At 36.9% G+C, this 12940-nt stretch overlaps 1 protein-coding gene and 1 pseudogene across 1 annotated transcript in view; both read right to left on the reverse strand.

Moving 5' to 3' along the window:
• DNAH14 (dynein axonemal heavy chain 14) overlaps nt 1–12940 on the reverse strand; it is a 209823-nt gene that overhangs the window by 12533 nt on the left and 184350 nt on the right. The window contains exons 71-74 of the mRNA XM_039883632.1: nt 11461–11617; nt 10228–10438; nt 8294–8396; nt 4818–5045 (exon numbers count right to left, since the gene is read on the reverse strand). Of these exons, the coding sequence (XP_039739566.1) occupies nt 4818–5045; nt 8294–8396; nt 10228–10438; nt 11461–11617 (699 nt within the window). The remainder of the gene's footprint in view (nt 1–4817; nt 5046–8293; nt 8397–10227; nt 10439–11460; nt 11618–12940) is intronic.
• LOC120619134 (ADP-ribose glycohydrolase OARD1-like) lies at nt 12334–12862 on the reverse strand (annotated as a pseudogene).

A 12940-nucleotide genomic window follows, 5' to 3' on the forward strand; every position in this document is an offset into this window, starting at 1 on the left:
TTTGCCATATCAAAGTTTTTATAATCGAATATACCTATCTTTTCTTTTATGGTTCTGGGTTTCTAGTTTTGGTTAAGTTATCTCCAAATCCACGATTATACATGTAATCTTCTATATTTATTTTTAAAGATTTGTATTATTTTATAATACCTTTAAATTTTACTTCATTCTGGAATTTATTTTTGCATAAGATATAAGATAAAAGGTCAAAGTATTTTTCTTCAAGCTAGATGGCCAGTTGTGCTGGTATCGCTTACTTAAAAAAAAAAAATCTCTTTTTACTGAGTTAAAATACTTTCTGTATCAAGTATTAAAATATCATGTAAACTCTGATCAATTTCTACATTCTCCGTTACGTACCACTAATTTAAAGTCTATTTCTGCCAAACAATATTGATTTTAGCATCGTGATTTTTAGTATGTCTTGATATCTGGTGAAGGAAGACATCGCAGTATTTTTTTGTGTGTGCATTTCTAGCTTATTCTCATTATCTCTTCTTCTATATGAATTTTATTAATTTCAAAATCTCCCTAATAGGATACTAATTGAAATTGCATTGAATTTGATTAGTAATGTTGGAGGAATTGATAGTTTATGACATGGGAAATCTTCCCATCCAAGAACACAGAATATAGTTATTTAGAGAAGGCATGATCTGGAAAAAAAAAGAACTGTGCAATCAGACTGCTACTTATCAGCGGTGTAGCTCGGGCAAATTTGTTAAGTGTCCCATGCCTTTGTTTCCCTACCTGTAATGTGAAGATAATTCGTGCGCTCACCTCATAAGGTTTTTATGAGAATTAAATAATTCATAAAAAGCAATCAGAACATTTTTTAAGTTCTCAACAAATGTTACTCTTTCTCCCACCCCCTAATTTATAATGTTCTCTATCTGAGACAATCACATTTCTTGTTAAATTTGTTCCTCAATATTAAAAAGAATTAATAGCTATTGTGAAAGTACTGTTTTTTCTACTTCCATTTCTAGGTGTTTATTGTTAGAGAAAAGTTACTAGGTATTTTATATTTATATTTTTACCCAACTATTTTACCAAGTTCTCTGATGACTTCTAGCAGTTTTTTTTTTAAACCTAATTTCAGGTTTTCTAGATATACAATTATATCATGTACATTTTTTCTGTTTTTTTAAATTCTTTCACAGCATTAGCATAAATTATATAATTTTCTTACCTTATTGCATATACTAGTACTTGTAAAGAAATGTTAAATGATAATGGTTATAGCATTTCTGTTTCTTGGTTTTATTTGAAACAATTTCAGTATTTATCTATTTAGAATAATATTCCCTGTAGTTTTTTGCTAGTCTTTCTTATATTTCAGCAGTTCCTTTGAATCCTATGTTTTAATGTTCTGATTAGGAATGGCACCTGAATTCACAATAAAAGTCATTCCTACATCTATTGATATGATCATATAAATTAAGTTTATAGTTTTCCAGATGTTGAGCCATTCTTGCATTCTTGGAATAAACCCTATGTGGTCATAATGTATTATTCTTCTGAATCATTGCTGAAACCTATTAATAGTTTACATAGAATTTTTACATCAAGTTCTAAGCAAAATTGTTCTATAGTTCTTATGTATATTATCTTTATCAGGTATTCATATTAAAATTATAATGACTTCATAAAATGAATTGGGGAGATTGCCATCTTTTTCTAAGGTCTAGAGTAGTTAAATAATATTAACATATCTGTTCTTTAAAGTTCAGAATGAACTGAGCTCTAAAACCATTTCATTCTGGTGTTATTTGCAATATCTCTTAATGTCTCTTGCAATGAATGTCTCCATGTCAACTGGTCTACTCAAAATTTCCTTTTCTTTTTGAGTCTATTTTGATAATTCATATTTTTCTAGGAAGTCATCAGGTTTATCTAGATTTTCAAATTTTATTTGTCTTATCAAAACCAATTTTTGGATTTATTTTTCTTTCCTACAATTTTTTGTATGTTATTTTATTAACAATAAAATTATATTTATTCCTTATTTCCTTTAGTTCCTTTTGTTGTTTTTTCCTAATTTCTTGAAATGAATATTAATTTCCTGCATTTCTTCTTTAATAACAAAAATATTTAAGGCCACAGTTTCTGTATTTTTTTATTTTTTATTTTCCTGAGCATGGCTTTGGTACTGTCATGTCATTTTTGGTATGAAGTAATTCCATTTTCATTGTGTTCGAGATATTTTGTGATTTCTTTTTAATATCCTCTTTAATATAAGGGTTATCTAGAGGCATGTTTCTTAATTTCCAATTTGTTAAGATTTTGGGTCAAATTTTTATTATTTATTAAATTATGATCAGAGCATGTGGCACATAAAATCATTAAAGATTTTTATTTTATTTTATTTTTAAATCCTTTAATGTCACCACATATTTGACCCCTTTTCCCCCCACTAACCCCGATTCCCCCTCCTCCCCAACCCTCTGGTAACCACTAGTCTATAGTCTATGTCCATGAGTCTCTGTTTGTTTGTCTTATTCATTTGTTGCTTTTAGGTTTATATCCCACATATAAGTGATATCCTGTGATTTTCAACTTTTTCTGTCTGGCTCATTTCGCTTAACATGATTACCTCGAGGTCCTTTGCGGCCATGTTCACGACTGAGTTTTGTAACAGTTCCTCAGATGTATGAAGAAACATGTACTGTCTACTGGAGGGATGTTAGGCTCTGTATACATCTGTTAATCAAGTTTGTTGATTATCTGATGGATTATATTATTCTATTCTTTGCCTTATTTTTGCTTATTAGAGTCATCAAATTTCGAAACAGGTTTTTGAAGTTTCCCACAATGATGACATATATGTATGTATAGGCTACTGTATGCTATTGTCTAATAAATACAGAGGCCAGAGAGTTTAACGGCTGAGGGCACAAACTCTCAAGCTAGACTGCCCATGTTTGAGTCGTGTCTATTCTGCTTACGAGTCAGGCACATTAACCTCTCTGCACTTCAACTGTAATGTGAGGATAATACTACTTTTTTATAGGGTCGTCGTAAAGTTTAATAATCCATAAGTACTGAATCCATGTCTGAGAGGAAGCCCCGTATAAAAGTTAACTGTGCTCATGACCGCTGTGTCTTCATAAATCGTTTCCCTGACTACCATTTGGTGCCTTTTCAACTTAAATTTCGTCTTCTCTGATATTGCTATTCTTTCCTTTTTGCTGTTTTAATTTTCTTGGTAGTTTCGAGCTTTCTTCATTAATTTAAATGTTTTTCTTATAAAACAACCATTTTCACGATTTTGTTTCCTAATGAGAGGCTGCGGTCCATTTACGTTTAATATGGCTGATTACACCCCTCTCATATGGCTTCATGTTATTCTTTTTTACTTTGCTGTTTCTCTCCCTATTATTTTTGATCAAATTGTTATTTATTTTCTTCTTTCTTCCTCATTCCTTTAGACATTGCACTGTTCCTATTTTACAGATTATTTTTCCTTTCCTTCTTGAATTCATAATAAACTAACATAATTTTCTGATCCATTTCCTGTGTTCTTTCTCTCTTTGGCTACAGAATCTGGTTAGATACGTTATTTTTCTCGGCCTTGTCCTTGGGGCTCAGGTCCAGGTTTTGGGGAGCTTTCAGTGGCTGACGCCCTACGTCTGGTGGAAGAGACACTAATGTTTGGCCCTCTGGGCTCATGGTCAGCCCTGGACACAATGACCAAGTGGGACTGAATTTCCCCTAGGGGAGGAGCTGTGTCCAAAAGGCAACTTCCGCTGAGCTGGCGTCCCCTTTTCCTTAATAAGAGAGGCTGTGCAGAAGTCCAGTCTCTCACGAAGCTCCCAGGTGCCAACAGGTGGGCCTTCCAGCCAGCACGCTGGACGCCAGGCACCAGAGGCCCGAGATCTGGGCACTAGGCGCTGCGTTTCCTCCCCACTGGCGAAGCTGCTCTCACATTTGCCACGTAAAAGGCATATTAACCATTTGTCTAATATACGGTGCAATTATTTTTGTTTTGTTTTCTGTCCCAGTTCGGGGCAGAAGCATGTCCTCTGACAGGCAGGCGTTTGAGCTTAAAGCCTCTTTGTGGAAACTGAAAAGCCTCATGAAGACACAGAAGAGATGGAAGGGGACCCATCTAAGGTGGGTCTCAGTGACAGATACCCAGAGGCAGAATCAAGGTTTTCCTCATAACGTTTTTTCTGGGCTCCGCTCTAACGTGTAAACGCATGCGTAACCGAGGCCATATTCTGCACTGGAGGCACAACCGTGAGCAAGTTAACCTGGGAGAAGCTGAAGCAGGTGCTGCCACGTGTTTGCTTTAGAAATAAGGAAAACACCCTACCACATTAAGCACAAACAGAAGATTCTACATAGAGAACAGTAAAGAGAGACTATTAAGCTGTACTTTTTCCCACCACGATGGGACAATGTAATCTCACTTTAACTGAATAAGCAAAAGCAACAGTTGGGTAGTGATTTATATGTGTCAGGCACTGTTCTAAGTGCTTCACCCACATAACTCGTCTGCCTCTTATAATACCCGGGAAAGCATTTTCCCTCCCCTCCCCCACCGTGCCAACAAAACTAAGACCCAGAGGGGTTAATTAGCTTGTCCAATAAAGGAAAAACTTGTACAACTATAAGCAGTGGAGCTGTGATTTGATTTCGAAAAAGCCGGCTTCAGAGTCCACGCTTTTAAACATTAGCCTTTTCTACCTAGTTACATAGTTCAATTTCATATACCATAAAAAGCACCTAGTATTTGTGTAGACACACAGTAGGCTCTCGCTTTGCACTGCATGCTTATTTATTATTGTTTATTTTAAAGATACTATACTTACCTCTAAATCTGAAGAACTAAACTCATAATCAATATTCCAGCCCAATACTCCATAATTTTTTCTTTCATTGATCAGGGCATTGAAAAAACATAAGCTGAATAAAAGTTTTTTCCACCACGGTCCACAGTCGGGTTTTTTAAACATTTCTTCTGTGACCTCTCCAGTCCCACTAAATCCGAACGTCTGAAGTAAGTTATTTTTCAATCCCAGGGGATTTTCCACGGCGATCTTTAAAACAGATGTGAATAAAAACAACACGTGAGATCAGAGACAGGCACTGGGACCAGGGGGACCCACTCGGTGTGGAGCCAGTAAAAGAACTAGCTAAGAACGTAACCGCTTTCAAGATTCCGTGGCAAATCCAAAATCTCGTGTATTCTTTTCCCATTTGAAAACGTCCACAAAAGGATTTTTACTAGATTGCCTTTTGTTCCAAATTATTTCTTAAAATGAGAAGTATAACATTGTCATTAAAAGCGCCCCTGTTTGTTCTACGTAGAGTTCTAGAAGCAGCAGCACTTGAGAAAATTTGACAAAAAATAAGGAGTTACTGTAGTATGAACTCTCAATGGCAGGTAAGTGGCTTGTCACAGAATCAGGGCCGTGTGGCCCCAGCGAGGCAGTGGGGGCGGGGGGGCCAAATCATAGGAAACAGAACCAACAAAAGAGTCGACTCATCATTGATGGTAAACAGGAAAACAATGAAAAACAGCTTATTCGATATGTTGCTAAATTGTTTGGCTTGCATTAAAAACCCCTTTGGCGGACTTCTTAACTAGGATGATTGACGTGAGGAGGGACAGAAGGTGAAGTAAAGAAAGAACCAACTGGAGGGCTTTTTGGAGGATGCGGCTAAGTCTGAAACTGTGAGGGTCTGAATCTGAAACTGCCAAGACAGCCTGGCACACACACACACACACACACACACACACACACACACACACACATGAAGCGGAAGGAGAGGAAAAGGGACAGAGAAGATGTGTGTGTACAATTAAGACCGCCGTGGGAAGGAAAGCTACTCATAATCTGAAGAAAACTTTATTTGGTTAAATTTCAAAAGCAGGTCCATGCCATATCCAGGGCTTTCCTTTCCCTCTCTTGCCTTGTTTTTAAAATGTGGGATGATAATGTTTAGGTCATCTTCGTAAGGAAGTGATTTACTCTAGCAATTGATTCCGTGAAAATCTGAACTGATTTGTTTAGGGGGGTAGTGTACTTTTTATTAAAAAAATTTTTTTTTTCTAATATACCCCATTAACTCCATCATTCACCAACAATGATGGTCAATATTTTGACGATACTGCAAAGTCCTGTTTTTATTATTAACTTGTATTTAGTTGAGCGTAAAAAAAAAAAGCTGGAGCCAACCCACGAGGGCTTTGAAACAACCTCGAGTGTGTTGTTTTAGCTGTTTTGCCGTTGTCTTTCAAGTCCTCTCAAGTGTCCTTTTGTTGATGTGCCTTTTCTTGCCTGTCCCTCCTTGCCACCTGCCGTGTTATATGTTGGAAACACTTGCTCTCATTTCTCATTCCTGTACCAGTCTGTGGGCTCCTTGCCGGTAATAACATGGACACGTACTGTTAAAATACCTTTTTTTATACAATTAGCACGTGCTTGTTGTAAGAATTTTAGAAAAAGAAATAAAAATATAAGAAAATATAAAGTACAGAAAACAGAAATACCAACAAATATATTTATTATAAACTATAACAATGTAAAATATTTTAAAATATTTCAAAATCACTAATAACATGCCACCTAAGGGTAACTAAGGATAACATTGGGTTATATTTGCTTCTATGCAATATATTTTCCTCTTTTTATTTTCTTTTATAAAATTTATATAATATTATGTGTCCTCTTTTGCATTCTGCCTTTTGCCATAGTCATTTTGTGTTCTCGTATCATTATATATTCCTTTAGAATTTTATTTTCAGTGGCAGCATACTATTTCATCATATAAATATGCCATAATTTATATGGTCTTTTCCTAGAAGTGAGTCACCTGATCAAACTATATGAAACTTCAAAAGACTCTTTATACACATATATGTGTGTGTATATATATATATATATCAAAATTACCTTTCTTTCTGGATTACTATCTTTCTGATATTATCTCATAAGCAGTATACGAGAGCAGTGACTTCAAAGTGCCCTTCATATCACTAACTTTATGTTAACGATTTTTAATCTTTGCCAATTCGATGGGCTGTCAAAGGTATCTCATTGTTTTGATTTGCACTTCTCTATCTAGAGGCTGAATTTTTATTTTTTCATATGTCTATCGATCTTTTGTGCCCTTTGCCCATTTTTTATGGGGTGTTAGCATTTTCCTTAATTTTTTGTAGGTGCTCTTATTTATATTTAAGTAAATTGTCATCTCTATCTATATATGGTATATGAAAAAATCCCATTCAGTTTTATGGATGTATTAATTACGACCACATTAAAGATGCTTACGCTGATGGAGACCGAACGTGGAATCAGAGTGATGGACCTACTCACAAGGAAATGCTCCTTGAAGCTCTGTCTCTGTGCCTCCCTGCCACCCTTCCCTCTCCCTGCCCAGCCCCTCCACCTCCCAAATCCGCCACTCCTGACCAAAGAGAAAATGCTGTTTGAGATCACAACCTGCCCAACCCTAGGAGATAAATGGAATACCTTGACTCCTAGACTAAAAATGTGGATTTCTCCAATCCACATTCTGTCCTTTCTCCAACCCAAGAGCAGGGGTGTTGAGAAGTGGCTCAGAACTGTCAGCCTGGGCAGAGCTGGGGAGCAGTGTGGCAGGGAGAAGCTTTGTTGTTCCCCAAGAGTGAATCTGATTTATTCTCAGGTTGGTTTGGGACTCTACCAGGACAGTGCCCCGTCTTCCCGATGTCCTCTACCCTCACCTCGATTCTGTTCAAGTGGGACCTGTGCATGTACTCGCACATCTGTGACTGCGGCCATTGGTCAGTTTTCTTTGCTATTAGAACTCCATCTTTTGATCGACTGGACACTTGTTTAACAGAATTGACCAGGTTTTAGTATTTACTCAAAATCAATGATGGAGATGAGTAGAAGTCGCAGATAATCCTTAATCAGGATTTTTTTTAGTCAATAGTCTCAACCTGCTTTCTGCCAGACCCTTTCCAGAGACTTCATAATAACTGAGAAATAGTTAAGGGGAGCAGAGGCAGGAAAAAGCTAGAGAAATAACGGGAAAATTCCATATTCTAGTTTATCACAGTTGGAAGCCTCAGCATCTTTGAGAAAACGAACATGAAAGTTGTGAGCCATCTGTAAGGAGGGATCTTGTCTATTACTTTAGCATCCTTCCTGGTCCACCGTACAGGGCTGAGCCCAGGGCAGAAATTTAGCATACTAGAATTAGACTCACTTCCTACTTCAGAACTATGATGCAAGATTATTTACATTTAAACAGTGTTCCTCGGTCAATATTAAAATCTTTTAGACTTTGTCCTTACCTTTAAACTCTTTTGAAGAATAGGAATTGGGAAAGAACTGTCCGATTTTGAGCTTAACCAGAGTCTAAACTCAGGGTCTACTGTCACCTCTGGGCTATTAAATCTGCAAAGTAAAAAATTTATATATTGATGTAAACAGTTGAACCAAACCAACATGGTCTAAGAATCACAGTGTTTCAATGTTTTAAGTAACCTTAGAAATCAAAGATCTTATAAGACGACTCTAAAAACTTTCATGCTTCTAAACAATTTGCACAAGACCCATTAATTCCTATTTTAAAAAGTAGTTTTTCCTCCTCCATGTACAAAAGTGGTAATTGCAAAAGACCTAGAAAAAATGACAAATTAAGAAAAAAATGAAGAGTTCCACTGGGACGAGTGAACATGAAAATAAATGATGACAGAAAGATTATAATCCATTGAATAAAATAGGAGTCCATGAGCCCACGCTGATATAAATGAACAATTAATAAATAAATGGGGGAGAAGGGAAATCTCTTAGAGAACATCGCTTAATAAATTTAGAAGGAATCGTGGAGTTAGAAAGTCGCCATTGGTAAATAAAATTGTAATACTTCAGTAAAAAATTATTGGTGGACGTTAAAACCAGTGGGTTAAAAGTTTAAATGTATATATGGTTTGAAAGACCCAACAGGTGCAGAAACCACTTTGATCAAACGATAGGTGTTAGTATCACCAGTCATGGGACAGGCGACCTCATGTGCATCTTGGTATGAGGTACCAGGGAGGATATCACATTACTCCTGTGGTATTTCTGCATAACCTTCACCTCACCATAAGAAAATAGCAGACAAACCCAAATCGAAGAACACTTTCCAAAATAACTGGCTTGTATTTTTAAAAATGTCAAAGGATGAAAGACAAAGACAGCTGAACGACTATTCTGAATTAAAGGAGATTTAAGAGACATGGCAACTGAATGCAGTGAGAAATCCTCAATTGGAACCTGAACTGGAACTTTTTTTTTTTCCAGTAAAAGATATCTTTGGGACAATAAGCTCGATATGATTAAGTTTGGTTGATTAGAATAATCAGTAAACATGCTGAAATATTTAAGAGTCATGTCTGCAATTTACTTTCAAATCAGAAAAAAATTACATATGAAAGAAATGACAAGGTACATGTTAGCAATTGGGAAATTATTCTTTCAACTTTTCTGCAAGTCTGGAATTAATTTTTTTTAACTTACAAAAGAAACCAAAGCAACAAAAGCAAACAATACAAACCCCCCCAAAACGAATCACCAAATACAAAATTAAACAGAAAAATAAAAACAATCTGAAATTCCACTAAGTATAAGTATGTTTTCTTTTTTCTCTTTCTCTCTTTTTGAATAAAAAATTATACTGTATATCCTGTTTGTTTCCTGCTATTTTTTCTCTCAGTAGCATATTGAGGATTTATTTTTTTAATTCCACTGTAGGCTACGAAGGTGATAGTCTTAAATATTTAGAGGCTTGATTTGATAAAGAAATATGAATTTCTCTTACTTATACTCTGATGGTATAGAATGTTTTTTACATATCATTAATTACTATCTGCCATTATATTGTTTCTATCTTAATACACTTTTAGAAGGCCGATATGATGTCTCTGTATGTATGCGTGTTTATCTACCGAGAGTGAGAGTTTGAGAAGGAATGAGATAAAGAAGATGGAAAGTAAAAACTAAAGAGGCTCTTTTTTTCTAATAAAACCTGATGCATTTTTACAAGGTCTTAGAAACTCGTAAAAAATTAGGCAGTTTTCAAGTTCTTAGAAAAACGGAGCCCTCATAAGACTTAAGTTTCCTCTGAGTGGCCCAACGCATTATTTTACCACCATTTAAGCACGATAAATGTTGCCATTTCCTGTGGCCCTTCATCGTTTCGATAACTAATCCGCTCTTCGGCAAATAAACGTAAAACTCTTACGATTCTACAATAGCGCAAAGCCTTGGCATGAACGACGCTGCGAGATGGCAGTTCTGGAGGAAGACCCATTGCTCTGTCTTGGTTAGGGCTTTCACGAGGAGGTCTTCTGCTTTAGCCGCCTGGCCGTGGCCCAGAGAGAGCATGGTCACATGACGGGTCGTCCCTTTTAACTCTTGTGCAAATTTCAGGAGAGTATTGGTGAGATCGATCCCTGTGTGACAATGCGGAGAGGTACGCGCAATGGTGAACTCATTGAATTCCCTCTTAAAAAACACAATCTGGCACTTACTGAGTGGTGGTGGGAGAAGGCGTAGATATAGTGGAAAGACCACAGTATTTGAAATTAGAACCTAGTGTTCAAATTTTGACTCCGCCACTTACGGAGATGGCTGTGTACCCATTTTCAGCCTCTCTTGCAGTTAATTATGGGCATCTACGTTTTCCGAATAGGCTTTGGCAGTAATGTTTGTTATATAGTTGTATAATTGTGTAATTATATAATTGTTCTAGTTCTCCATCTGGTGTTTAGAACACGGATGTGATGGCTGGTGCCCTCGCTGCCATCTTGTGCCAAGTCTTGAAGAAATGGACAGCACCTATCATGAGTGCGTCAGGCACATAGGCAGTTGCATACCAAAAGTTTCAGATGAGAAAGCCTCAACATGGAGGCATTTTGAACAAGATTTTTGCCCAACAGAGTCAAAGTTTGAAAATGGTGAATTCTAAAGACATATTTGACTCGGAGATGATAAAGAACAGGAGATGAATGAAGAAAATATTGTGCTTAAGGTCTGTAGATCAAAGACAAAAAAATAAAGCATTTGGAGTTTTGAAGAATATAAGGGCTGGATCAGCAGGGCCATTTCTGATAGATTATTTTATAACATCTATTTTTTTCATGAATTAACGTTAATTAAAAGAATTAATAAGTTCAAGGGAAATCCCAACTTTCTGATCAATAACATGTATTTGTGAGGTATTTTCTGCACAGAAAACTAGTGCTGATAAATTTTTCCATATTTGTGAATCTGGGAAATCTTATTTTTCTTAATTCTTTTACACTTTTAGAAAGATTCATTCTTAATATACTTCAAAATTTAAATCTGTTCCTTTCCCAAATATATAAATAATAGGAACATATTTTAATCATAGAATAACCTGACACAGAACCCACTTCTCTGCATCTTTCGACAAACATTGTATCGTCATCTTAACTGTTTGCAAGTAGCTTACCCTGGGAGTGAATAAGTATCAGCGGAGTGATAGCATTGCATTCTTTATATAATTCTTTGAAATTAGTTCCAGTTCTGTGAATATATTCGCTTCCTAGTTTTTCAGTTATAAACTTTCTCACTGCATTCTTTAAACGTTCTGGTTTAAGAATTTTTATCTAAAAAAGAAAATATGGAAGATAAGGTAACTTTAAAAACCGCCGAAAGGATATTCACTATAGTAAAACCACCACCGTCACCATACCACCACCACCACACCACCGCCATCACCACCACAACAACAACCCCTAAGGTGTATTCATCATGTAGGTTGTCAGTCAGGTGTTCCTTGTGCTGGAAAGATTAACGGGGGAGAGTATGTGTGGTGGGGAAACTGCAGTTATTGATTTTTTCTTTCTTTCTTTCTTTTTTTTTGGAGCCCCAGAAAAAGATATTTATTTTCCCATGTTTGTCACCACAAATTCCTTATTAACGATGTAAAAACCCATTTTTGTAATTTAAACAAGCAAAAGCCCCTCAAAATTCTCTCCTATGATAAATTTGATGACATAAGAATAATACCAAGTAAATGCACAAATGACAAAAGACGCAAGATTAATAGAATGTTCATCCTTCCTAAAATGTCTCTTAAACAGCAGAGGTAGAATCAATGCCGCCACCTAGTGGCAAGCCAAGCAAATCACATAGCATCCCCGAGCAAAATGGGGATCATACATAGGCCCAACATCTGGTTCCGGACCTAATATCAGGCCATCTATTACCTACCTTCCTGCAAAAAAGAAAAAAAAAAATCACAGCAACATTTCTGAAGCAGTCTCTCCTCTGGAGTCTCAGTCTAATCATGGGAATACAGAAACCCAAGCCTGGCCTATGACAGGCTACTTCACATGAAACTTTCCTCTGACAATTGTCAGGTCAGTTTGTTCAGTCCTATGGCCTAGTCGGGATGACACAGGACAACATGGCCACATCCACAGTGCTCATCTGCTCTGAGTGTATGCACAGCAATTCCGATGCCTGCAGCCTCAAACACCTCCTCCTTCATCACGGACGCATTTTCCCACTGCAGATGTTCGGGACCGAATCCAGTCGGTCGGTCACTCCATCCTTCAGACGAGGGACTTCGCGACCTCTAAACTCTTTGTAAGTTTTGTGTGAAGCCTTCTTCTTCGTAACCAATTAATATACGTATTTCCCATCTTGCTTCAGAACTGCCACGTCTCCAGATTTCTCTTGCTGATTTACTAGTTCCTGAACCCCTGTAAAGAGCACAGCTGTGCCAGCGCCCATTGGACGATGCTCACTGATACAGTGGGCTAGAGAGTCCGCGTCGGCGCGCGCAGAAAAGCCTCCTTTCACCTGAGTGGTTCCGCTTCTGGATCTTCATTAGGGCTTCCGGCCATGATACTGAGCCTTCATCTTCGGAATTTGAATGTTTCTTCGCTGTACTCTCTGGTGGTGTCCGCCAAGCGCTGCCGTTA

This window comes from Pteropus medius, unplaced genomic scaffold (genome assembly GCF_902729225.1).
Source record: "Pteropus medius unplaced genomic scaffold, Ma_sr-lr_union100, whole genome shotgun sequence".
In the NCBI taxonomy this organism is placed as follows: Eukaryota; Metazoa; Chordata; class Mammalia; order Chiroptera; family Pteropodidae; genus Pteropus; species Pteropus medius.